Source organism: Dipteris shenzhenensis, chromosome 23 (genome assembly GCF_047967505.1).
Source record: "Dipteris shenzhenensis isolate YYH24624 ecotype China chromosome 23, Dip_SZ_1.0, whole genome shotgun sequence".
NCBI classification, from domain to species: Eukaryota; Viridiplantae; Streptophyta; class Polypodiopsida; order Gleicheniales; family Dipteridaceae; genus Dipteris; species Dipteris shenzhenensis.
In genome coordinates, this window is record NC_141618.1 from 50118712 (window position 1) to 50146017 (window position 27306).

Here is a 27306-nt window from a genome sequence, read left to right on the forward strand (position 1 = left end):
AAGTGCCAGACATCTCCCCTCTTAAATGTATCCAGCAAGTGTGGGCATGAGCATGTAGATACACAGCTGCATAGGTGAGCTTCTTCCTCGCTCACTTGGGGGTAAAAGATGGGATAATAGTTTAGCTTCATTCTTTTTCTTTTTCCTTGAAAAAAGTACTTTCTATTAAATGCTTTGGAAAAAACGATAGAGTCAGCTAATCATGAAACTGGCTGCCTTGCAGCCTGCTTCCCCAAATTCTGTCAGCAGATGCTAGCATCCAGTACGGAAGGCTATATAACCAACAGAATCCTCAATCCGTGAGAGTGTACATGAGCATTCACAGCAAAGCCTTGTAGAAACTCTCATAGCCGCTTGGAGGTCGCTCTAGAACCCCTTGTACCTCGCTTCTGTGAGAAGTGCAGCGGTGCTGAGCAACAATGGAGAGAAAACAGCAAACACTCACAGAGGAAGAAAATTCTTAGGAAACACTAAAATGTCCAAGGTCAACATAGTGCAGTTTCAATCTCGTGAAAGTGACCAGGTTGAAGCTATAAACTCCATCACATGCATGATAGGGAATAGCTACTATGACATCCCTACTGACATTATCAGCGCCAACTCGTGGTGTAGACCATAGTATAAACCTATGCTCACATACCCACTCATACTTGAACATCTATATATATAGGTCTTCGTACTGGTTTTCTGTCAGCACTCCGGAGGTGAAGGGCAGACTCAGCCGTGACAAAGACTAACACTAAAGGAGAAGGCTAATCAAAAAGTGGTCCACATTCTTTATTCGAGCTACAAGTGCTTGTGAAGACTGTAATGATTTCATTTTAGTCTCTCCCAAATGAGCTCGTCTAAGCAAAAATTGCTTAGACAATGTTAGCTGATAGGGAACACACCACTGAAGATAGAGAGATTGTATCACAATATCAGCTCTCCCAAATGAGCTCGTCTAAGAAAAAATTGCTTAGACAATTTTAGCTGATAGGGAACACACCACTGAAAGAGAGATTGTATCACAATATCAGCAAGCTGCAACAAATTAAAGGCAAGAAATCCACTTAGCAGTTTTCACCGCTTGAACTAACGACAATCACAGTAATTTAATGAGCAGATACTAATGTCATACTTTTTTTTCAGGTATGTAAAAAGTAGGAGTGATTCACAATTGCTAAATGGAAATGCATCAGATACATCAAATTGTAAACCAGAGCAATCCCTAGGAGGCCTTACCATTGTACCATGTGGTTTAATTGCGTGGAGCTTGTTTAACGATACTTACAACTTCACAGTTAGCAACCAACGACTTACTGTCAACAAGACTGGTATATCATGGAAAAGTGATCGTGAACACAAATTTGGAAATGTTAAACCTCAGAACTTCCCCAATAATTTCCCACCAGAGATAAATGGGAGTATAATTGGAGGTGCACAGCTGGATCCCAACAAAACTGTGAGTAAACCAAAAAGAAAAACCCTTTTCTGGTGTCTTTAACTGTGTATTGATGCAAGTGAAAGCAATGTTTACACCTGGAAAATATTAAAAACAGTTGGCAACATTGTTCTTGTCTGTTGTTTCCAGTTGAAAGAGGACGAGGATCTTATAGTGTGGATGCGGACTGCAGCTTTACCAACCTTCCGAAAACTTTATGGGAGGATTGAGTTAGATCTCACTGCTAATACTTCCATTTCTGTAGATATATACAATGTTTACAATACTTACAGCTTTGGTGGGAAGAAAAAGTTGGTGCTTTCCACTACCAGCTGGTTGGGTGGCAAAAATGATTTTTTGGGTGTCGCTTATATCACAGTTGGAGCTCTTTGCATTTTCCTAGCCATGACGTTCTTCCTGGTGCATTTGAGGTTTCCAAGGTACGGTTTACGTTTCATGGTTTTGACATTTATAATCTCCTTTTGATGATTGTTTTTTTTAAAATATGGTACACTTTGATGTATTCGTGCTGTTTGACATAAATTGTGATGATACTTACATACATGTTCTCTATCATCTCATTCTCTTAAATGTAGCACAATTACAATGACAGTGGATGATCTAAGTTAGCTCTGTATATATTATTATTGTAACAGGCCACTTGGTGATACAAGTTATCTATCATGGAATAGAAAAGCATCATCCAGTTGAGATGCAGTATGCAGTGCAAAGACCGTAAGATGTCGATGTCAGTTTTGGTTTGAAGGGTGTTGTGGAAAAGCTGGTCTCCGACTGGGCGATGTTCGTGATTTGCCGCTTTCTGGCATTGAGAAGGTTCTAGCCATCATGATTTAGCTTCCTGACATGGTTAATTGTAATAATTCTTGGGAAACCATCCTTTGTATGTTTAATAGTAAGGGACATATAAACTGCCATAACTGTAAGTTGGAAATTCATCATGCAGCCAATAGAAGCTGAAGTAGTTTCAAATTTCCAAGGGCAGGTGTGACAGAACGTTAGCTAAAATATGGAACATATAAATCACGAGCACAGTAATTTGGAAATTCTTCATGCAGTCAATAGGAGCTGAAATAGTTTCAGATTTTCAAGGACTTGTGTGGCAAAGCCTTAGCTTGGGTCCTGTCTTGTATTTTCAAATTCTTGCAGCTGGGGTCTTTCACCTTGTTATTCAAGAGGAGGATAATGCTGTTGAGATTGAGGATTAGGCACTGCATCCATTTTGTTTTGTTAGCGATGAGGAGCAGTATCATCCCTGTTGCATACATTCCAACAGGAAAGTGTTTATATGTTAGAGAGAAAAGTGGCAGAAAGAAGGGAACTTTGATGTTGCCATTCCCTGCACCTTCATCTCATAGACCCTATCCATGTGAACTGCATTCACTAGCGAAAAAAAGGGTGTGAAAAGAATAGGTTATTTATTGCAAATTCGTATGCACTACCAAAGGAGTTTCTCGTGGAACGATATTTTCAATGATCAACTTGGTGAGTGCCATAGACATGGATCTGTCAAACCAAGACATTCATCTTCAAAGGCTAGTTGGCAGTGTCTTAACTACAAGGGAAAAGTGTGTTTTGTATGTGTTCGATCTAAATTGTCAAATAACCACAAGGTGCACAGCCACCACAAAATGTACAAAAGGAACGTATGCTTGTAAACCATCAAAAAGCTTAGTGGAAATGCTAGATGTTTGGGGGAATAAGAAAGAGCGTGTAAGGTATTTATTTGGACAGCCCACTCACATCAACTGATCAATCAGAATACAAAACATAAGTGCTAAAAGAATAGAGTAAATTTGGGGGACAGATGTGAAGTACCTGCTGCTGATCCTAAGTGTTTTTTATAGATGGTTAAACATCAAGGTGTTGCCTTATAGTTTGGTTTGGTACTTCAAATGCAGGGCACAAAACTAGACTCCATCACAAAAAACCATTTTTATAAATTTCAAGCTACTTGAACCACAGGAAATTCAATTTTCAAAGGCTACTGTTTTTTATCCTTGTTGGGGCAGGTTTCGTTGGCATAAAGGCTTTGTTTACACACAATATTTTCCAATCAACTTGAAACAATCAACAAATATAGCATTTACATTACTGTTATAAACATTTTCCCCTTCATTTAATCACCACCTTTTACTAAAAATGTGTAAGGTTTTTCCTCCCATCATTCTAGCCAACCACGCAAATTAAATGTGATTGTGAATTTTTTAAATTAATGTTGCCTTGAAACACAATTCTTGTCATATGAGAGTTTCGCATTCAAGGTTCATGATCTCTTTCTGTCTTAATTTCTACTCACTAAACATTACCATGTGGGAAGGGTAACTTCATGGCATTGATATCAATTTATGTAAGTACATATCGATCTATGTAAGTACAATAACCAATCTCCTAATTAGATTGAGACTTGGAAATTTGTTTGACTCAAATATAAAGGAAGGAAGACCAATGAATACATGTATCCTTCGAATAGAAAATGTTATGTATAAAATGGTGAGGAATTTGTCACTAATTTCTTTAACTCTCCCACTTGCAATATGGAGAATGGAACCTCTTTTTGAACTATACAGAATGGAACGCAATGGAGAAGGGGTATAGTTCAAAAAGAGGTTCCATTCTCCATACTGCAAGTGGGAGAGTTAGTTAGACCAAAATTGTTAGAAGTACATGTAGATAAAAAATAGTGGCCATGCTTAGAGCCTATCAAAGAAGTATGGACATGATGGGTCAAATTGTCCATGCTTCGATAGCCCACCAAGGGAGCAACCATGACTCAAGTTGGAACTAGAAAAGAGCATATGGTAGGAGGTCAAAATTGAAGGTTTGCTCAGTTAGCAATGGAGAAGCTTTGGAGAAAGGGAGTGTAGAGGAGTTGAGGAGGATCTTCACTAGAGGAAAAAATAAGACAACCAAGAGTAGAGGCATGAAAGAAAACCTTGATTGGTGCCTTAAAATTGTTTGGTTTCACTTGAATGGCATATGTTATTGTTTTGAAGGTTACAAGAGTCGGGGTGCACGACAACTTGAGCAAAGGACGTATCCTAGGACGATGACTTGAGCAAGATCAGTCTAGAGTACCTTACTTGTAGCCATGTTGAATAGGAATGGATTTTGTTGGTCATTTGGGTGGACTAGCTATGGCCATTGGTGGTCGGGGGGTCGGCGATGAGGACTTGGGTGGGTGTGGCCTTCTCCTCCCTTGCGGGAGCTAGTCTTGACAATAATGGCCTACTCCATAGTCATGCTGTAGCTCAAGGGAACTCTAGGCATGCATGACCTACTCCATAGTCTTTGCACAATGGCTAAAATGTTTTCAATTGTTGTCAATAGGGGGGCTATGAGAGAAAAAAATCGATTAGCCCATTAATCCATGGGAGGAAAGTGAAAAGGGGGGGGGGGGGAAGGATGGGATAAATTACATCAATTAAGGGGAAGGACGACTTGCCACGTGCCCCTCTCTAGAAATTTTTGCGTCGCCCTACCCACGCATATAAAGAGAGGCTAGCAAGTTGGCTAAGCCTTTCGCCAGACTTCACCGTAGAGCAGCACTCTAGAAAATTGCTAGATCTCTCTCTCTAGGCAACATTGTTTCACTGCATGGCACTTTCTTCACGCTCCATGGATTGGACTTGGGTTGCTCTCCAAGATAGGATTGTCTTAATGTCGCTTGAATCCTCTTCAGTGCGAGCTAGTCCTCTTCAAGACATGCTCTGACCTTTCATGTAGGTTGCCCCAAAAACCAAAACTGCACTTAGCTCTCAACATTCATAGGTTGGGAGCTCTGGTAATTTGCATGAGGCTGCTTGAGATTCTCTCTTTCTTCAAATGTGATGACTTGAGCCCAGCATGCCAAATGCTTAAAAAACAAGAGCATCTTATGGAAGAGCCTACCTATACTAACACTACTCCCTCTCCTCATCCCAAGGTCCCTCAAGCTCCTCCATCAACCTTACTTCATTGACATATTCACATTCAAAAGCCATCAAGGCCAAGTATCATGTAGTGAAGAGGTGGGTTGAGTAGGGGCTATAGAAACTAAAAGGTAAGACAACCATAATAGGAGGATCCCTAGAGTCATTAGGAAAAAAGGAAACTCATTTCGGGGCCTTTTAGCCAGGAAGGAAAATAGCTGTCCACCAATCAAAGGAGGGCCAACATAACGTTGAAAAAATACAAAAAAGGAAGAAAAAAGAAATATTGTCAAGTTTGCATTCAATGAGGATACTTGAGGTACTTTATTATATCTGATGCATGGTGCAGAATTCACTACTTCTGACATCACCGACGCATTCGGAGCAGGCCAAAACCCTCGGAATGACATTTGAAACACTAAAAATAAGCATTCGGAGGCCCAAAAAAGGCCAAAAAGGCCCCGCAAAAAGGTGTACTAAAGAAAGCGATTCGATAGGTCGGCTAAGGGCCAATCTGTTTAATCGCTTTCTTTAGTGTACTTTTTTTAAGGGGCCTTTTTGGTTTTTTTCGGACCTCCGGGTGCTCGTTTTTAGTGTCTCAAATGTCGTTCCGAGGGTTTTGGCTTGCTTCGGACGCACTGGTGATGTCAGAAGTATTGAATTCTACATCGTGCCTCGTCAGTGGAGTTATGTCGTATTTTAGTATTTTAGATGAAATAAAAATGAAGAAATTGTGAATTTCTCTCAGGGTCCCAAAATGAGCTCACTTTTTTCTTAATGGTTGTCCAAGCATTGGTGATTGAGAGTTTACTCTACTCTAGCCTTCCCTCTTTATCCTCACCACTTGAGATTGCATGCACAAAAGGAGAAGGCAAGGGGTAGCACTCAAGTATAGGATGACTAGACCAAAATTTAATGTGAGGACACTCTCATAGCATGGGTATCCACACCATGAAGGTAGTATGAGAAGATCCCCTTCCAACGAAGGCCTACCACATCGGAGGAGCTAGATGAAAGGGTTCATGTTTTGGAGCAATGAAGAAAGCATGAGTAGGTTCTCAAGTAGATGGAACGAGAAAGGTGGAAAGGGTTTAAGAGGAACAAATGCCACATGCACCACATCATCCTAGCCACCATCTACTAGCGCTAGGTTTTATATCCTCCCCTAGTTTGAAGAAAGATGAGGCTTAAGATGGGCATTTTGGCTTTGAGGGGGGAGACCCACAAGTATCAAAGTATCATAGCATGGGTATCCACCACGAAGGTAGCATGAGAAGATCCCCTTCCAAAGAACGCCTACCACATTGGAGGAGCTTGATGAGAGGACTCATGTTCTAGAGCAACAAAGAAAACAAGAGCAACTTCTCAAGCAGAGGGAATGAGTAGAGGTGGAAAGGGTTTAGGAGGAACAAATGCCACATGCACCACATCATCTCAACAGCCTGTATGAGAGTATACATGATGATATCACAGAGTTCTCTAGACAGGGTGACACCCTACCATTTGTCCTTGAGTCAAGCAAAAAAACCACGGTCTTGAGTCATCATATCGCTCTTCTTAAAGCACATGTGATGCAACAATATTTGGTAAATATTACTTTAGCCCATGCTTCTTATGATGTGGTTCTCTAGATTCTTCTCTTAGCCTAAGAACTTGAGGATGAATTATGTCCCTCTCAAAATAAGAATTGAGTTTTTAACACCAGCAAGGTGTGCAATAACCAATATTGCATGGAGGGATATTCTGAGGAAAGCTACAAGACAAGCCTTAGCTTAACCCTATCTATATTTTGTCTTATTGTCTTCATCTTCACTAGGTAGCTTAAGGCCCTCAACTTCATAATCTCTGATTTCCCATTAGGAGATATCTATTGATGGTGGAATACATGTTTAAGAATTTTCCTGATATGCAACATCAAAGTGAGGACATAGTTGCCCTAGTAGATTGTCTCTTTATGCAAACAAGACTAAACAATCCAAAGCACATCTTGGAATCACCAAATGCACACTATTACCGATCATATTTTTTTCAAATTTAAATGATTATCTTCCCAAGGAACAACTTTTCAAATTTAACATAGTTTATCTTCCCAAAAGGCCAAGGTACAACGAATACATAATCATTCATGTCTATCAATCTATCCCCCCCCCCCCCAAAAAAAAAATAAAAATTAATTAATTTAAAAAAATGGATATATACATTCATACCATGCATGCTTTGCATATATTAAAATTAAAAAATGATCTGCATACATTTTCCAAAAGTAGGATGTGAATACACAAATGTGAAGAGCATCAGCGGATCTATCACCCAAACAACTATGGCCTTCTACAATACACCCTGACGCAAAGGGTTGCCACCAACCAACCTATAGCAACCTTCTCGAGGAGGCAGAGGTACAAGGGCAAGGATGGCAAGCACATGACGCGATGCTCCTAGAGTCATGGTGGAAGGGATTGCACAGTGTCTTGAATCCCCCCCTCATCATTGGTACGGACAATTTTCTAAGACAAAGGGTTTTTGCAATAGCCTCTTGGAAGACTATATCAACTCATTCTGAGCTACCCTTTGAAAGTTATGAGTCTTGGAACCTACACTATTGTTTAAGGCTATAATGCTAGGAAACCCCACTAACCACAAGGTTTGTGGGTTACTTGAGCTTAGGGATATATGGTAGAGGTCAAACAGAGGCAACTGAGGGGGAGGCACCCCTTTTGTCATGTGTCATCATATAGTCAAGCCACATGGTAGCTATCAATTGGCCACATCATCTATCCTTAAATTGATATATTATTCCCTTAGATTACCATGTGATCCCCCACATTACCATATCATCTTGTTGATTGTGCCTCCTAACTAGGACTAACTAGTTAGCATCAACTAACCTTTTATGTAATTGACTTGTAACTAGGAGCTAGGTTTGGTTAACTTGATTGGGATACCTAACCCTATAGCTAACTATTGTTTTACTAACCAGCCATCTAAACCCAAGCTAAATTGACCCTATTGATCATAGGTATCCATATATCATAGCATGAATTGAATAGAGGGCTATATGTCTATCGAAATTCAGATTGAGGGGTACAAAAAGAAAAAGTGCTTCTCTCAATTGCAGAGGTGAAAGGTGGATGGGGATGGGGAAGGAGGGGTGGGTCAGGCAATCTATCTCATAGGAAATCTAGCATGTACAACATCAATAAAAATTAAGAACTCTACCATAAACTAGCTAGTATCATCTTGAGAAGGACTCTTGTCGAGAAGTCATATCTTCTCTCTGCCATCTTGGATCAAGGTAATCCAAAACCAAAACAAGTCAACTCAACATCCTCTACAACTCCATAGAAATAAACCCACCAATTAAATTTTGGAACTCGAAAAAATAAATCATCAATAGTCATAACAATTGGCTCATCTAGGTGAGTTGGAACCCTTCAATACATGATCAACATAATAATAGGTTGAATTATAAGAAAACATTGCCATCACCTTTTTCATATCAAAAGCATAATCCAATCCATAACACCTTAAAAAACCAACCTCAATTGGAATTTTCATGGGATATCTCAACAAGTGAGTACAGGTGTACTAGGTAGTGCCAAATCCCATGCCACATGAATGCATAAACTTCATAGTTTCCTCTAGTAGAACAAAGGACCTCCTAGATAAAAATCCAACACACCCTTATACCTATAATAAGAAACACCTAACCTACTCATATATTCCATTGCATGTCTCATTGGATACAACTTGCCCCAACCTCTAATAGCTATCACAATCATGTGCAAAGTGCCATGCACCCTTGATCTCCATAGGTCACCACAATCCAACTTGCAAACTTTGTGGCATGTCACTTCTCTAGAAAAATGACCCCCAATGATCCTTTGATGGGACTCTTGCAATATTATTTTTTGTTCATGACTCTGGCACACTGGCAAATGACTCTGGCACACTAGAAAAATCCCCATATGGTACGATTATCCCACAATAACAAAAAATGTGCTACTATAGATTGCTAGTCATCATCGTTGTTCTCTTTTCATTCCTTCCAAAAAATCCCCTTCATTAAGGAACAAATTCATCTCGTCATACTAGTCATGGCTAGGTGTAATTGTAAACAAATCCACATCTAGAACAAAGATCCCACACACCCACTAGTGCTTCACTTACATTGAACTAGTATAGAATTCAGCCACTAAATGCTCTCCCCCTAGAGTGTGTTTGATTAAAAAAATCAAAATCTTAATAACAAAATCCATTGGGCAAACTTCCCCATCACGGTAGGTATATTAATAAGGTACAAGAGCAATTGGTGGTCCACAGGGAACTAAAAGAAATTCTCAAAGGATAATGTTAAAAGTGGTTAACTTTTAATATCATCCCTAGGGCTTCTTTTTGAGTGTTGGAGTAATTGGCATCTGTAATGGATAACATTCTACTTGCATTAGTGGGATCAGATGTGCCAACCTTCATCAATAACCAAAGCCAAACCATTCCAATGGTTATATCCGAGCATCCATATGCAAATGGAGCTCTCAAGAACAATAGGTTGCCTCAATGTTGGTGCCATGGAAAACATTTTCTTCAAATCACTAAATGCCTCTTTTCGCTCCTTTGTGCAACCATAAAGATGATCCTTCTTTGTTAACCCGTACAAGGGATGAAGGAACCAAATTTTCCAGAGCTTTTTTGCTACAAATGTCTGGAGCTATTTTCTTCTTATCCTTTGGAGACATCAGAACTGATTGTAGCCATTGAAACTGTCCAAGAAGGAATACGTCTCATGATCCACAACAACATCCAAGATTACAGTTGTGAAAGGAAAAGGGAAAGTCTTTTGTATTTTGTTTATCTTGGATGCTCTTAATTTGTGAAATACTCTATTTTTTGTGAATCTTTTATAGATTCCTGTGATGTAAATTGATTATGTAAATAATATACAACCTTTTTTTGTGCAAAAAAAAAGGAAAAGGGAAAGGATATACCTTAGTTTAAGCAATTAGCTTCTGATAATCCACACATACTTGGAGCTTCCCATTCTTCTTTAGCATGATGAGGAAAAGCTAGGTGATCTTATGAATGGGGAAGGTAAAATGTGAGTAGGACCATAGTGTCTCAAAGATCTATTTTTGTTGAGTCCAAGTTGCTTCTGAGAAATTTGCCAGTGAAACTAATTCATCATTTTCATTGGAAGGTTCTTGTGTGACTTCCACTATGTCACAATGCTTGATGCCATGTCTTACTAAGGAAGGCCCTTGTATAACTTCCCAAGTAGATTCCATTCTTTTCATGGCAACTTCTTGTGTTACTACCTCTTTTTTGGAGACAGGTACTTGTGTAACTGCCATTTGCCTCTTGAAGACGATGCATTGAATTCAATGGCATCTCAATAGATTAGTGGTCAAGTAGGTTCTTGTGTTACTGTCTCTCTTTTTGAGACACGTTCTTGTGTAGCTACATGATATGTGGTAGAGGATGATCTTTGTGTGTGATCCTCTCATATTGGTGCTTTGCCCGTGTCCTTGCAAGTAGGTTCTTGTGGCCTACCTTTTTAAGGTTGATTCTTGTGGTTCTACCTTTTTCTTTTTTTTGCAAAAAAGAGACTTCTATTAAGTAAGAAAGAAACTCGCTAGAGCAAGCTCTATGCGGAAATACAACATGCTAAGCATGTAATAAAAAACACCTCAGAGGAATGAGGTAGAAAGAAACCAAGGCTGAGGCTGAAAATGCCAACTCAACCCTATAGAAGTCTCAGCAAAGAAGGGAGAGTCTCTCCAATCTCTAAGAAAAGTAACTCTCCTAGATGAGGCTGCTCGAGATGACCCCTGCATGGTTGCCCAAATGGCCATCAGAGTGTGTACCGTATCTGTCCAAGTACTGGCCAAGATCTGAGAAGGGTGAACCTAAGAACCCTCCAAAGCCTTAGTGCATCTGGCTCTCCAAATGTGCCATGCTGTAATGCTAGCTAAGACCTCCCATGGAGAGTCGCGACCGAGGAATGAGCAGCCCTGAAGAGAGTGGCCAAAACATCCTCTAGAGAGCACGACTCCACAAGGTGTCATCGGATGTGAAGAGCCGAAGAGGAGTCAAGTCTCTCAAAAAAGACCTGGGGCCCTGAACGGTTCTACCTTTTTTAAAATAGGTTCTTGTGGTTTTTCTCTCCAATCTTTGCCTTGATTTTTCATAGTTGGTAGGTTTGAATGTGATTTTTGCCTCTCATTTGTTGATGAAATTGAGCACATTCTCATTACTACTTGAAGATGATGGAGGTGGTCTTGCTGCACTAAGTACCTTGGGTACTCAAATGTAAGTGTTCCCAAGGTAATATCCTTGGGCTTCTAGTAACCTTGTGGAAACCCAATGGTATTGTACCTTCCTTGTTGGATACCATCATTTTGTTCTTTTGGTTTATTTTTTACATATTGGGTTGGCTTTAAGGGGTACACAACCCTAATTACTTCATGAAGGTCTAGGGTCAGTCAAATAACCATCCCCACTATCCCAAGGCACTCCTCCACATATGGAACAACAAATGATCCTACACCAATAGTTCTACTGAATGAGTTTGATTGCAAGGTAAATATGATGAATTCAAAATGGCATTGGATGAGTTTCTTGTGATCCTCAAAGGTTTGTCTTCACTTTCATATATTGACCCCACCCTTCATTAGGTAACTCCAATTCTCCCTCCTCTTTTTATTTCTTCTTGTTCTTCTTTTTTTTAATGCTTAACACTACTACCCGCTTAACCATTTGAGCCTTCCAATGTAATATCAATTTTAATTTAGAGGAATTTCCTAGAACCCAAGATGATCTAAAAATCTTTAGCCATAGTCCCCATTTTATAAGTTTGTATGGTGTATTATCAGTCTCCTCTAGATTTGAAGACTCAGACAAAATAAAGCTTCAAATGGTGCCATAACCATATTGGGCTCAAATAATTCCAAGCAAAGCCCTCAATGATCCATAGAATGGATATTGAAAGAAATCCTCTGTAGAGAAGTAAGACAAAATGTCATGCACAACTCTAGATGTTCAAACATGGCATGTCAAAGACATAGTCGAAAGAAAATCCAATAAAGTATCACTCAAATTAAATATGGGACTTAAGGAGGAGCATGAGAATATAGCCTACTAACTCTCCTAACACTAATGCCACTAGGATCTTACATTAACCCCTACTCACACCTTCTTTCTACTAAGTTACACCTTAGATTTTTCACTTTTGTTCCTCTTTCTTTGAAAGGTCACAAGTACTCGGCTCCAATCCATCCATCCAATGTCTAACCATTGCAATCACTCAAGCCATGCTATTCTAATTCCACTGGAATATAGTGCTACAAGACACAATATCCATCCTTCCAGCAACAACAATTCCATAGCCAAGGATCTAGTGAAGACCTATGAAGTACTACAAACAGAGAAATTTTAAACATATGCACACAAGGAATGATCTTCATCAACAACGCTCTAACAAAAATGAAATTATAGCTATCTAGGTGACAAGATCAAGAATAGGAAGGGAGGCATGTTAACTACATTAGTTGGCAATGTCATTTGATGGATCGTGGGGGCAAGTCCGAGAGTTAGGATTGTGCCTTAGAGCCAAATGGGCCCAAGATGATTTGTAAAGAATGAGGAAAGAGAGTGGTATAAAGGGAATAGGGTTGGACCTCCCTTCAAAAGGTGGCATGTATAAAAGGCCAAATGGTTGACTTTGGTCTTCACTTCTTGGTTGCCCACATTCGAATGCAAGCTCTCCTCCTCTTATTTAGAGTTGTATCTTGTTCCCTCATAGTGGCTTTTGTGAATTACATGCTCTATTCTCCCCTTCCCTTCTTCTTCTCCACGTTCCTCTCCCCTTGCTCTTCTTCTCCTTATGGATTCAGGGTTGCAACAAGATGAGAGTCACTAGAGTGACACTAGTGTGGATAGCATTTGCATACATTGCACTCAACCCAGAGTAGTTTGGAGGAGTACTCCATTGGTTTTCTTGCAAGGTCCCCATGACACGTGAGTCACTCTGCTAGAGACCACACACCTATGATAGCATGCATACATCACATAAGAAACATGCATGAATTTATGAAATTATTTAATTATGAATGCAAAAGCATATGCATGATGGTGGGGCATGGTAGAAGAAACATGTTTGAATGCTACATGATAGAAAAAAATTTGTACTTGCAAGAGGCATGTAGGAAAGACCAAAAAAAGAATCTTACTTTGAGAGTTTTTAGGTGTTATACTTAACACGTAGTCCCATCTAGCCGCTTGAATTGTGAGCATAGGTCTTTAGGCTAGGGCCTAGGATGGGCTTAGGAAAAGAAAATAAAATTATCTCTCAAATAAAAGCAACAAAAATATGCTAGCAAGTTTGCTATAAAGTCAAGGTAGTAGTATTACACACCAATAATAGTACAAGTACCATTGATTCTATTCTTGTTACCATTGGTGATAATATAATTATGGTGGGTAGACTAAGTAATAATATTAGAACTACTATTAGTATTGATAATATTTAGTGTAATACTTTGCTTGGCAAGCTATCAACAATATGTATAATTCATTTGGTACTAAATTTCCTAGGCCCTATACTAATGGTAAGAGCATCTATATTGATGGTATAATGACCTATACTGGTGGGAATTAGAAATTACCAATGTTAGCTAACTAGGCTCTATATTTTTTAGATTGGTAAGGTTCTATGATTGCATCCATCATTGCATTAAAATGACGTTCATGTATGTAAATCACACAAAAAGTGCACGTGAATATGCAATCCCTAACCACAAGACACCAAAACTTGGTAAAGAGAGCAAATGTAAGGGCTACCCTAGTCTTCACTCTAATAAAATTTTCACATAGATGTAGATAGAATAACATAAAAAGGGCATAAAAAAGGTCATGGAATCTAGGGCAAATGGACGTTGGCTATGTACAAAGAGAAGACGGTCATTATCTAGGATAGGAAGCATCCCCTTCCTAAATAGGAGTAACATCATTGTGGTACGGAGATTCTAAGCTACCTAATGAGTATGAGCCACCACGAGTACACCCTAAAAAGAGGAGTCATGGGATGCCAGTAATAGCAAATCTTGGTTCTAGGGTCTAAGATCTAGGTTTAAGTTTCTAGGATCTAGAGACAAGGGTCTAGGTTCAAGAGTCTAGGGCTTATGGTTTAGGGTTCATGGTTTATGGCTTATAGGTTAGTGTATAAGGTTAAAGACTAGAATCTCGGGCCTAGGGTTTATGGTTTAGTGTTTAGAGTCTAGGGTTTAGGGCTTAGGCTCTCTTGGATGCAGCCACCCTCCAATGCCAAGCTTGATCCAAATCATGAAATTGGCTCCTTGTGTGTATGAGGCCTGTGATGCATTCTATCAAATCTTTGTCTTACAAGGATTGAACTACTATCTAACCAACTACTTGTCCTCTAGGGGGAGGCAAATCCAAATGACTTGGGGAGCCAAGGGAGCTACCACAAGAGCCCCTTTGGCCAAATCAAGTGGTCACCACCAAGGTTTAAATCCCCAAAAAACAAGTGGGAAAGTATACTAGCCAAAAGGAAGAGATGAGGGGAGGGATGGAAAAGGAAGAAGATGAAGAGGTGGAAAGGGAAAGAAGAGGAGATATTGTGGGATGCAACCACCCAATAAGGCTACTCAGTTGCCAAGAAACAATAGAAGATAGGTAAAAAGAAGGTTTGAGGGAGTAGGGTTGATGGCTTGGCTCCTAAACCTTTGCTACAGGCTTGCAAAATAGTGAGCAAGTTGGAGAAAGGTACAAATAGTAGCTCTAAGAGAAGCTAGGGCCTTAAATTAGAGGTAAAAGGTCCCTCATGCTATATACAAACCAGGCCCAAGGGGGGGAAAGGGGGCAAGAGAAATGACAAGGAAAAGGGTGGGCAGGTGTAATAGAGCAATGAGGAAGGAAGGCGAGGAGGGATGCATGAAAAAAAGGGCGATGAGGGAGAATGCATGATGAGGGGAGGTAGAAAGGGCAAAGGTAGGGTGTGTAGAGAGGAAAAAATAGCAAAGGGTGCATCACAAAATGTAGTGAGGTAGCTAGGGAGAGGTGTAGAGAGGGCGAGTGTAGGTGGAGGGGAGAGCCCTAATCCTAGGCCAAATGGGACCAAAGAAGCATGGTAAGTAAGCATATCTCAATCCTCACACTTAATGGGTGTATAATTCTAGAGCCCTTCAGTGGAGAGATTCTAGCTAGTTGGTTGAGAGAAAACTCTCTCCACATACATTTTTGGTAGGTGAGAGGAGGACTACACCTAGGATTCTATAACACTACAAGTAGGGTATTATCAAGGAACTCTCAAATATTAAAAACAAATGGCTTGCACTGTAGTGATTAGTCAAAGGCATTCAACTCACTGTGGCTTTATATATGCCACAATTTGTAGTCAGGACACAAAGAGGACTTAGTAGTCTTTAGAATTGCTAGATGGTAATGTTATTGTGCTAGGGGACTTTAACATGGTTGAAAGTAGAAGGGATAAGTGGTTGGGTAAACATACAATTCTTAGAGGGTCAAAACTACAGAATTAGGACTCATTTAAAGATGCCTTACATCGGGTTGATCTAGGCACCCTTGGAACTTTCACGGGGTCAAACAGACAAGTAGGTAAGCTTAGTTGAAGAGAAGAAACATGGGATAGATCTTACTTATCCCAAGATCTTACTGTGAAAACTATAAATATCAATACACTAGTGTAGTCCTTCCTCACCATAACAAACCATAATCCTTTGATGATAGTTTGTAACTTTGGGTTTGGACAAACGCTCTTGGTGGTTGTGTGTTACCCAATGAGCTTCTGTGGCTTTCTACAAGTTCTTGTGGGTGGCAATCCCCTAAAATATTATCTATATAGTTTGCCTTCCAACTGGGAACTTCTCTAAAAATGACTGGTTTATTAAAAGGCCAACCTAACTGTTGACCCTCCGTAGAAGAAAAAATGGAGTGTTGCTCCTTTGAGGGCCGAGAGATTGATGGTAACTGGAAAGCATGGCACATGGTGCACCAAATCCATGTCATTTGTTTGAAATTATGGTACCACGGGATCAAGAAAGTTAGATGAGGGCCCATCTTCCAAATACAACACTATTTCCTAACAATGTTAAGACAAAGAGGTGAGTGTGAGCAAGAGGGAGGAGTGCACACACATTTAGACTAGCTATTCAATATAGAGAATGAAGGATGATAAGTATTTATACAAGTGGATAGGGTTAGGTTCCTTAGTCCACTAACTTAGCCCATGTAAGACATATACGCACTACTAGTGTAATTTACATAATTCAAAAACTGATGGGCTATTCTTAGTCCCTCTTCTTACTTGTTAACTTTGTTTTATAGCAACCAATGAATGTATTTGTGGATTTGGACCTATGATCTCTAGCTTTACTTTTTAACTTGCATAGCTTGAGCAATACCAAAGAAAAGAAAAAATGAACATTTTTACTCGTCTCTATGGGTCTCCCTAGGACCATTAGGAGGAGATTTCCATTATTTTTATGCAATGACATCTTTTTTATTTAAGTCTCTATGGGTCTCCTTAGGACCATTAGGAGGAGACTTCGATTATTTTTGAATTGGATTTAGTAGTTATAAAAGGCATCTCCACCATGCAAACATGGAACCACCTAGACAATCAAAAAGAAATATAGAAAATTTTGCCCTCCTATCCAAAGGAAGTTCCATGCTTCAAATACAAAGAGCTACTATCATTCATAAACAGAAGAATGAATTGGAATTCTTGCATGGATCAAGAGTTACTATTATATGGCAATTGTACATGGTCGACTTCCCAAATCTAAGGAACCCATAGACTTTGATTGAGGTAATGATTAGGGCTCGAGGTGCACCGTCAATGACATCATACATGCCAATTTGAAGTAAGACCTTTAGAGGTACACCCATAAGGTTAGGGTAAGAGGCTCATATGACATCATACATGTAAAGTTGATAGTATGATGTGGATGCACTAATGCCCATTTTATATCATGACATATCTCAATGAGATGGATGATATGGCTTGATATATGTTGATAGACAAAGATTGCTATGGAGGGTAGCTGTTCAATACTTATTATCTTTCTATGCAAGTTGTAGCCAAGGGTGACAAGCATTGTTTGTATGCAAGGGTCACCAGATGGTCCCATTCACATGACATGCCCTTTGATCACCTGCCTATCCCATGTAGTATGGAGAGAGAGGGTGATAAGCATTGGTGGTATTAGAGGGGACCTTGAGATTGGGACTTAGGGTCTTTAGAACCAAGCCCTATGGTTGGAGGAGGGTGATGCTCGACAATGATGTCTTCCATGCCTCTTGAGCTTTGTCCCTCTGCTACTATATTAGAGCCTTCTGATGTAGCTTTTGTTTTTGCAGTAGAGGAGGAAAAATCTAGAAGGTCCAGGATCTCATCCTTGCTCTGAAGTGAAACACATAATCTTCATCATAGCTAGCTTTAGTCATCTACATAAATAACATCAAAAAATGTTTCAAGTTAATGGTTAAACTTAATGTTATCTATGAAATTTAAATAGATGAATGGAAAGTAATGATGTTACTTACTATTTTATCCTTTACAGCATTGAGAAGTATCCTCCACCCACAAGAGTGGGCATGTATTGTAGTGGTGTCTCTAAACCATGCACTAAATTGTTAGTTGGAGCCTATTTGGATTTATTATAAAATAGTATTGATAGGAAAAATGAGTTTGAGTCTTACCTCCATGTGCACTGGACTAATTGCTCCCAACTTAGTTGTGTTATGTGGACAAACATCAATTGCAATAGCCAGTCTCTTTAGAGCACTAAAAGTTACATTTACCAATGTTAGCAGGTTTTTGTAAAATAAATGATTGGTTATTTTCAAAAATCAAGTACCTCTATAAGGCAATGTACGAGCACTCATAATCTATCTTGCAATGAGCCTTAGCGGCCAAATTGAAGCAAAAACATGCTTTAGTTGGTGGGTGGATGGAAGCCAAACTCCAATGTCGACTACAGATGACAATCCTTAAAGAGATTAGCCTTTGGGTATTAAAAAGAAGAACAATTAAACTCTTTTTGCAATGTAACTCAATAATCACTTACTCTGAATGGTATGGTATGATAATAAGGAAGACTTCATTGAAGTCGAAAAATGTGAACCACCTTGCAACTTGGTCTACTAGCTCCCTAGGATTTCTTAGATTGAATGACATATAGCGGGGTAGACAATATGTACAAGACTTTGGTTTGACTCATCTAACATTTTCTTCAACAAGTTGCAAATGAATAGAGCAATTTAGAAATCTTTTAAAAATATTGTGATGTATCAAGAGATATATACGAATATAAGATCTTACTTGAGTCTTGCATGGATAATTGTGTCTGATAACCTCTTCTTCTCTAACTCTAAGCGCCTTAATGCAATCTTTTGTTAGGTTGTACTCTCGTGTTGAGCCTTGATCCCAAAAATTGATATGTATAGTTGGATCCAATACATTTAAACGTTCCAAAACCTTTAGTTCTAATTGTCTAGTCTTAGCTTTATAAGAATAGGTAATAGGAGCACTATGCTCCTTCATTTTCCCTTTTTGATATGCCTCAAAAGTAGACTTTCCTCTTGTGTCTTTTGAGTTTGTCACTTCCTCTATCTTCAGGGCATTTGCTCTTGGAGTTTGTGCAGGAGGTATCAATAAAATTTCTATCATCTTGATGTCACTCATGCCTATGGCCTTGAGTGGCTTGTCATACCTATATCTCACCATCTTTAAAGTATTGATGTCCTTCTTCATTATTGTTGTAACCTTGTGGCTATGGGCTACAAGAAAAAATGCAGCTTAAAAGAATTCAATAAAATAGTCTTTTGCAGCCTATTGCAGTGTCTAGATTGCCTTTCTTTGCCAACGAAAGCCAAGCTCCATAAGGGTCATGTCATCACAGATTTGCCTCACTAATCTTTGAAAAGGAGCCTTTGGAATGCACCATTCCATGGCTTTTTAAGCTTTCCTTATCTCGCGTAGTGTAGTGACATTTTGCCTGAAACTCCTCCTTCTTCCTTGTTTGAGAAGATGCATTGGTTTCCCTTTCCGTGAGTTAGTGGCTCGTCCTTTTGAAGCTGCCATCCTTGCTATCGATAGACCCTCTTCTTTTACCCTGGCAGTAGCTTTCATTCATGCCATTAGGAAATATGTTGATCTGCACACTCAGACAGGATTGAAAGCAAATGTTAACTCCTCTCTCTCTCTCTCTCTCTCTCTCTCTCTCTCTCTCTCTCTCCCTCCCTCCCCCCCCCCTCTCTCTCTCTCTCTCTCTCTCTCTCTTCCTGTGGCACATAATTATAGGCTTCTAGGCTCCATAATGATTTCCAATAAGAGTGTACAAAAGAAAGCAATTTGGAGGTTTGGGACTTACCCAAACCTCCAAATTGCTTTCTTTTGCACACTCTTTATTTTCTCTCTCTCTCTCTCTCTCTCTCTCTCTCTCTCTCTCTTTCTCTCTCTCTCTTTATCACATAGTTCTAAAATTCTAAGCTCTATAGTGCTTTCCAATAAGGTTGTGCAAAAGAAAGCAATTTGGAGGTTTGGGAATTACCCAAACCTCCAAATCGATTTCTTTTGTACATTATTATTGGAAAGCACTATAGAGCTTAGGAGTCTAGAAGTATACGACAGGGGGGAGAGAGAGAGAGAGAGAGAGAGCGAGAGAGAGAGAGAGAGGGAGGGAGGGAGGGAGAAAGGGGAGGAGGGAGAGAGGGAGGGAGGGAGGGAGGGAGGGAGAGTGTGAGTGAGAGGGGGGGAGAGGAGAGAGAGAGAGAGAGAGAGAGAGAGAGAGAGAGAGAGAGAGAGAGAGAGAGAGAGAGAGAGAGAGAGAGAGAGAACCTCGCAAGGCATCTGGGAGGAAGAAGCACAGATGTTGGTGAGGTAAATCATGCGGTCGATCGAGATGGGAGGCGTACGACTAGATTAGATATAATCATGAAGCGAGCATCGATAACTAGAGAAGACTGAACGTTAGTGCTTTAAAAGTGCCAAAACAACTATATTTAGAGCTTTATCCTCGGCGTTGCTACCAAATCAATGTCATAATGGCCCGCATGGGAGGAAAAGATGAGAAGGTAGGTTCACATGTGATTTTATTCCTCATAAGTCCATCAGGCTTCGTGCCATTTTGAGAGCTTTTGGGTTAAAAATTGCCTCTAGTTCTTCATTGTTTCCTCCGATTCTTCAATAAATAATTTTCGTCGTTGACTTCATCCTTGAATGTATAACGAGCTTGATATGGAGAGCGTTGGTGCATGTGTGGCCTACGTCTCTCTGTCTTTCTCTTTCCCTCCCTCTCTCTCTCTCTCTCTCTCTCTCTCTCTCTCTCTCTTCCCTTGGCACATATTTGTAGGATCTATAATGATTTCCAATCAATGTGTACAAAAGAAAGCGATTTGGAGGTTTGGACATTACCCAAACCTCTAAATTGCTTTCTTTTGTACAATTTCTATTTTGGCTCTCTCTCTCTCTCTCTCTCTCTCTCTCTCTCTCTCCCTCTCTTGCCACATTATTCTTGTCTTTTAGGCTCAATAATTATTTATAATAAGAGTGTATAAAAGAAAGCGATTTGGAGGTTTGGGGATTGCCCAAACCTCCAAATCGCTCTCTTTTGTACACTGTTTAAACATCTGAGTAGAGAGAGAGAGAGAGAGAATCTCGCAACAGCGACAGCAGGAGGAGGAAGCAGGTATGTTGGTATATGTGCCATCGGTATGGGATGTTCACCACTAGATTTGATACTAGTACAAAGATGATGGAGATGATCAGTAGGAGAGGATGGAACTATTACAGCACTTAAAGGCCAAAAAACCCCTACATTAAGAAGGTCATCCTTGGGATTAAATGCTATGATTGCCTACACGTGGCGATGCGACTAGTCATTGTGTTCCGTATGTGTGAATTAATTCATCTCATAAATGCATCAAAGGCTCAGTGCCATTTAAATCATTTGGGTTAATGGTTGCCACCCCGTCTCCTTCCGTAAACATCATCCTCGTCGTCACTATTAATGGGTGCCACTGATTGTCCCTTGTTTTTTATTGATCCTCTGATTATACCTTGATATGGAGAGCGTTGGTGCAAGTGTGGCATGTGTCTCACTCTCTCTCTCTCTCTCTCTCTCTCTCTCTCTCTCGCCCTTGACTCCTAAATCGAGGAATATAGAGCTTCTAAATGTAGCTCGTCTTCTCATCACTCTTGCTGACCCCCACTGAAAGGTACATCCATTGTTGACATTTCCTAAGCACCATCCGCCTCCTCCCATCACTCTTGCCAACCCCCACTGCAAGGTGCTCTCTCTCTTTCTCTCTCTCTCTCTCTCTTTCTCTCTCTCTCTCCCTCCCTCCCTCCCTCCCTCCCTCCCTCTCCCTATCTCTCTATAATGATTTTCAATAAGGGTGTACAAAAGAAAGCGATTTGGAGGTTTGGGCATTTTGTTCTCTCTCTCTCTGTCTCTGTCTCTGTCTCTCTCTCTCTCTCTCTCTCTCTTTCTCTCTCTCTCTTCGAGCTGCATAGAATTCAAGGCACTTTACCATTACAAGTGTACACAAGAAAGTGATTTGGAGGTTTGGGGATAAACCCAAACCTCCAAATCGCTTTCTTCTACTCATTGTGTGCTTTTTCATTACAAATGTACAAAAGAAAGCGATTAATTTGGAGGTTTGGGGATAACCTAAACCTCCAAATCGCTGTCTTCTTTACACTTCTACAACATCTAGGGGGGAGAGAGAGAGAGAGAAAGCCAAAATAAAATGCCCAAACGTCCAAATCCCTTTCTTTTGTACACCCTTATTGAAAATCATTATAGAGAGAGAGAGAGAGAGAGAGAGAGAGAGAGAGAGAGAGAGAGAGAGAGAGAGAGAGAGAGAGAAGAGAAGCAATGGGGGTTGGCAAGAGTGATGGGATGAGGCGGACGGTGCATATGAAACATCCACAATGGATTTAGGAAACGTCAACAATGGATGTAGCTCGCAGTGGGGGTCGGCAGGAGTGATGCAAAGATGAGCTATATTTAGAAACTCTAAATTCCTTTGTTTCTAAATATAGATTGGCCCCACCTTCTAAATATAGTTCTCTCTCTCTCTCTCTCTCTCTCTCTCTCTCTGTGTGTGCTTAGGACTCACTAGTTACTCAAATGCTCTTATATACTAGTAGTGTATAGAAGAAATCGATTTGGAGGTTTGGGCATTACCCAAACCTCCAAATTGCTTTCGAGCGGTGTTTATTTTGAAAATTTGTAAAACATGAGAGAGAGAGAGAGAGAGAGAGAGAGAGTTAGTTTTAAATCTGTGTGTGTGTGTGTGTGTGTGTGTGTGTGTGCGTGTGTGTGTGTGTGTGTGTGTGTGTTTAGATTTACTAATCCCATCAATAAATGAACCATACAATCGATTCATTCATAAAATAGCTTCAAAAATTACAGAGAAATTATTCACATATGGAGAATAAATACATGAAGAACTCAAATTTAGTTAGAATTTAAATGGCTTAAAACTGGAAGGGTTTCAAAATAAGTCTAACAGTGTCGAATCCATCATACCTTTCATTCTATCACCCACAAACTTTAGCAATGTCATTGGATTTGAGAATTGTGGAGTAGAGTTTCAAAGTATATAGTTTGGATAAATCTTCCCATCACACCAGAAGTCAATATGTTGTAAACCTTCTTTTCTCATGTTTTCTCTTTGCATGGCACCTACGTATTATCGCTTTGGTAGAGGCACATATTCTTCCGATAAATCAATATGAAGATGGTGTTGATGTCTCTTGTTAGCTTGTTCCAAAGGCCATTCTAACAGTACAGTTTCTCCATCGCTTTGCAGTTTCATTATCTTTTCTTAAAGCAAGGAGTTGATGATGGCAGTAATCTTGAGAAAATTTGAAAAACAATGCTATGGCGAGATTAGTTATGGTTTTCTGATAGAGAAGCTAAACGGGTCACAAAGGTGGCTAGAAAATGATTGAGAGAAAGACGTGGCTTGTAGGAGCATTGAATGAAAAAGCTCGTGGGATATAAGTATTGAATATAGAGGAGTATCTTTATTCTTCTATCCTCTGACATGTTTATAGGACTTTTGAATATTTTATTGAGTATTTTATTATTTCCTCATATTTCGAATGCACAGAAATGAAATTGTGAATTTCTCTAAGCACCCCAAAATGAGCTCTCTTTTTTCCTAATGATTATGGGGGCTTAGATTGACAAACACAAATGCTTATGTCCTTATTGTACCTTGCTCTTTGTATGTAATAAACTTGTTCCTTGGGAATATTAAATGTTTTGGACGTTTAATGCTAGCTTTCCATGTGAAATCCTTAATCATATTGAGCCAACCATAACTTCTTATCTTCAGACAAAAAATTTAAAAATTTAAGCATTTGATGCTCTTATGGTCTTACTATGAGTCTACTAAATCTAGGGGACTCATCAAGTTCTTGAGTGATCATATGCATTATATGATTACCAATTGTTAAGTCTCAATTATAGTGGAAACAAATTTATCGCATCTAATCTTTTAAGTGAGTGTGGAATGAGAATTTTCAAGATACTAAAAAATCAGATTATCCATTTGGAAATGGTTGAGGTTGGGATAGCAAATCTCCTTTCAAGATAAGGCTCGCACAATAAGGATCTCAACTACATGTAATGCATAGTTGGGATTTGTCATGTGGCACTGTTTATTATCTCCAAGTCCCCAAAGGACATTCATCACTTTATTACGCTTAGACAATGAAATTTGAAGAGGCTAGAGGATGTAATTAACAAAGGCACCAAAAAGATGGAATAAGGAAGGAACTATTACAAGCTCAAGAATCTTATGATGGCAATGTGGATCCCTAAGTGTCATCAACAAGGTAACTTGCCTTCTCCTACTTGTATAATGGTCAACTTCACCCCTCTAGAGCCACAAAAGTCAAAGGAGAGACCTAAAAGTTTTGAGTCTACAACACCAACCAAGAAGCATTTAGCGGCAATAGCTACACAAGGACCTGCTCCTAAAAGGGGAGTAGTAACACAAGAACTTGCTCCTAAAAAGGGAGTAGTAACATTAGAACCTATTGCAAGGTCCATTGAGGGCAAGGCAATGATAGTTTAAGGCCTTGATGCATTTTCCATGTCCTAAAAATGGACTAGATCTACAAGAACTTGCTGCAGGAGAAGATACTAGAGACCTTGAAAAATTGTTGCTACCATGGAAAGAAAATCCTCACCAACACGTCAAGGTTTTGTTGGAATCCAAATGTATGATTCACCTTCAAAGTACCCTTGAGCCTCTAGTAGAACTTTTGGACCCACACTTACTTAGTTGCTCTGCTTCTTTGTTTTCTTTATTGGTGAGGTACTTGCCTGGTACCTGTCAAGGTTGAGAAGTGGATGTTGATGTTGATGCTTGAATGTTGGGTTAGTTGCTCGTTATTAGCACATCTTTATGGGTTAATTCATCACCAAATATTCCTTTGTGAGTGTCCCTTTACCAAGAATCGTGGCTTTCGTTTAAGGTACCTCTACAGGAGTTACAAAAAACCTTCAAGCTGCAACATGATTGTCGATGGAAAACTTCAGCATTAAAGAACCAACAATCTTTATTAAGGTACCTCCTATGGATTGAATTTCAAAATCATAGACTTCAAGGAGTACCTAGCCGAGATGTTTTAATGTCTCCTAGGAGATGATGTTCTTGCTTGCTTGACCATCTGGCACAAGGCCTATATTTGGCATGTTCCACCTATTAATGTCAGCTCTACCCAAAGTTGAGATGGATTTATATCTATCTCCTTAGTATCAGTAGAATTACCAATTTTAGGAATAATTTGATCAGTTAGTACTGCTCTTATGGTGTGAAAAGGTGTAATGGCAATAGGTTTATCATTATTAAGGTCCATAAATTGAGTTCCTTTAGTCCTTAGTAGGTCTATTGTGGCCAATGTATGTAACCAATTTAGTGAGTCTTCTAAGTCTAGTAAAGGACTACACATTCCACACCACACATTATTGTGACTTGGGAATAGGTTGGGATTACTAGTGGATTTCTTGTCCATCCCTCCCTCCCATTGTTGGCTTACTTGATTTAATAAATTAGTATCTAGTTCCTCCATCTTCACACACTTGGTGGGAGGAACTGTCTCCTTGACTTCACTTGAAGTAGTGGGATTCAAGGTTTGAAATACTTTTAAGAAGGTGGATGTGGTCTTCCCTTCTTGGGCCTTTTCTTTCATGTTGTCATATAAGTGCAAAGCAACCTTGCTACACAACTCAAACAATGTGGGACTCATGGGGTAAAAAGATGGTCATGAAGCTTACAGTCCCACAAACCTATGATGAGGTTTGGCAATATTGTTTTGCATCACTCAATCTCTCATGAGGTTCACAATGGAAGTTCAAGTGTTTGATTCTAGCAATATAATTTCGAAGAGATTTGGTCTCTTTTTGATGGACCTCATAGAGCTAGTTGTAAGGTTCCACTTGGATCCATTGAGGGGCAAACCCCACTATGAAGGACTTTTGCAGTGTGTCCCAATTAATTTTCTCCTCCAAACTCAGTGCTCTAAACCATTGTCTAGCTTTGCCATCATAGATTAAGCCAAAAGCATTGACCTTGTCTAGATCTCTAATATCACAAAACGTCTCACAAATCTATTCAAAATGCTCAACATGGGAGATTGGGTTTCCTTTCCCTAAGAACATGGTGATTATCATGACAGTTTACTTCTAGAAGGGTTTTGGTCTCTCCCCATAAATATTGGAGGCATGGCCCCCCTTCCTAATGCTTGCACTAGGATCCTCATTGCCTTTGGTGAGTAGCATTTGTCGAGTAGTTGGAGCTTGTAGATATGGTGACCCTGCTCTATATATTGGTGGTCTCGATGGAGGGTTCCATGTATTTGGTGGTTGTACAATTGTAGAATTTGAGGATCCTAACCCATTAGGCATTTGCATTGTGACTTGGGGTTGCTTGGGCCTAACAGGCTAGGCGAGAGGTCTTTTAGGGGGTGGCATGCTCACCCAAGGCATATGCCTATAAGGGTCGGTTATTGGGTATGGCATACCTCCTATGTTTTGTGACCAAGTAGGAAATGAAGGGACTTCAAGTGTAGGGAGTCTTATCTGTGGACCTTTTGGACCACTCCATTGTCCCCTTTGTTATGGCATTTGAAACTCTTGGGGACATTTGGGGCCAAATTCACCCCTATAATATTGGCTTTTCTCAAAGGATGGATATCTTGGTGGCAGTATATTGCCAGTAGATACAATGGGACCTGGTTCCCTAAACATTGTTTCTGACACTAATGGCTAGATTGACTAGCTGATGTTCCATTGGTATCCCATTCTCCCTAGAAAATGGGTTTAGCATGTCTGTTGGATCTATTAGTCCAAGCCTACCTATAAAATTGGAAAAGGTTTCCCTTAATCTAACTATTGTAGAAGGGGTAGGAGAGTAGAGACCATCAAGGCTGGTGCTTGAAGCCACTGAGGCTCTAACATTGGAGGGATCTCCCGTGTCTCCACCCAAGCTCATGGGCTCTACTAAGTAAGATAGGTCACCTTGTAGTGGTTCATATAAGATGTAAGAACTGACTTTTGAGCTTGTTGACCCTAAGGATGTAGAGCTAGGTGTATAGGTCGATAAGAGGGTATTTGACACACTACCCTCAGGCTCAGGATTAGTTCTTAGGAATATTCCTAATCTTAAGTGCAGGGACCCCAATTTTAAGTTGATTCCGCTTTGCTGTAGTGTACAAGGACAGTGTCTCGATGGGGTGCGAGGGCATCGCCACATCGAGTTTTTTGGAAAATGGCCTTTATTTCAATGCAATTTGCATGCAAATTTCATCATTTTTGTCTAAATTTGCAATTGGCCAACCTTCAATTTTTAGGGCCCAATGCAGCATGGTCAAAGTTAACCCGATGTGGTCAAAGA

The 27306-nt window shown here is 39.8% G+C and overlaps 1 protein-coding gene across 1 annotated transcript in view; it reads left to right on the plus strand.

Annotated features, from left to right (window-relative positions):
• Nucleotides 1-2813, plus strand: part of LOC147887496 (ALA-interacting subunit 1-like) — a 30185-nt gene extending 27372 nt beyond the window's left edge. The window contains exons 8-10 of the mRNA XM_087394118.1: nt 1132-1444; nt 1574-1863; nt 2080-2813. Coding sequence (XP_087250244.1) covers nt 1132-1444; nt 1574-1863; nt 2080-2134 — 658 coding nt within the window. The 3' untranslated portion in view covers nt 2135-2813. The remainder of the gene's footprint in view (nt 1-1131; nt 1445-1573; nt 1864-2079) is intronic.
• The last annotated feature ends 24493 nt before the right edge of the window (nt 2814-27306 follow it).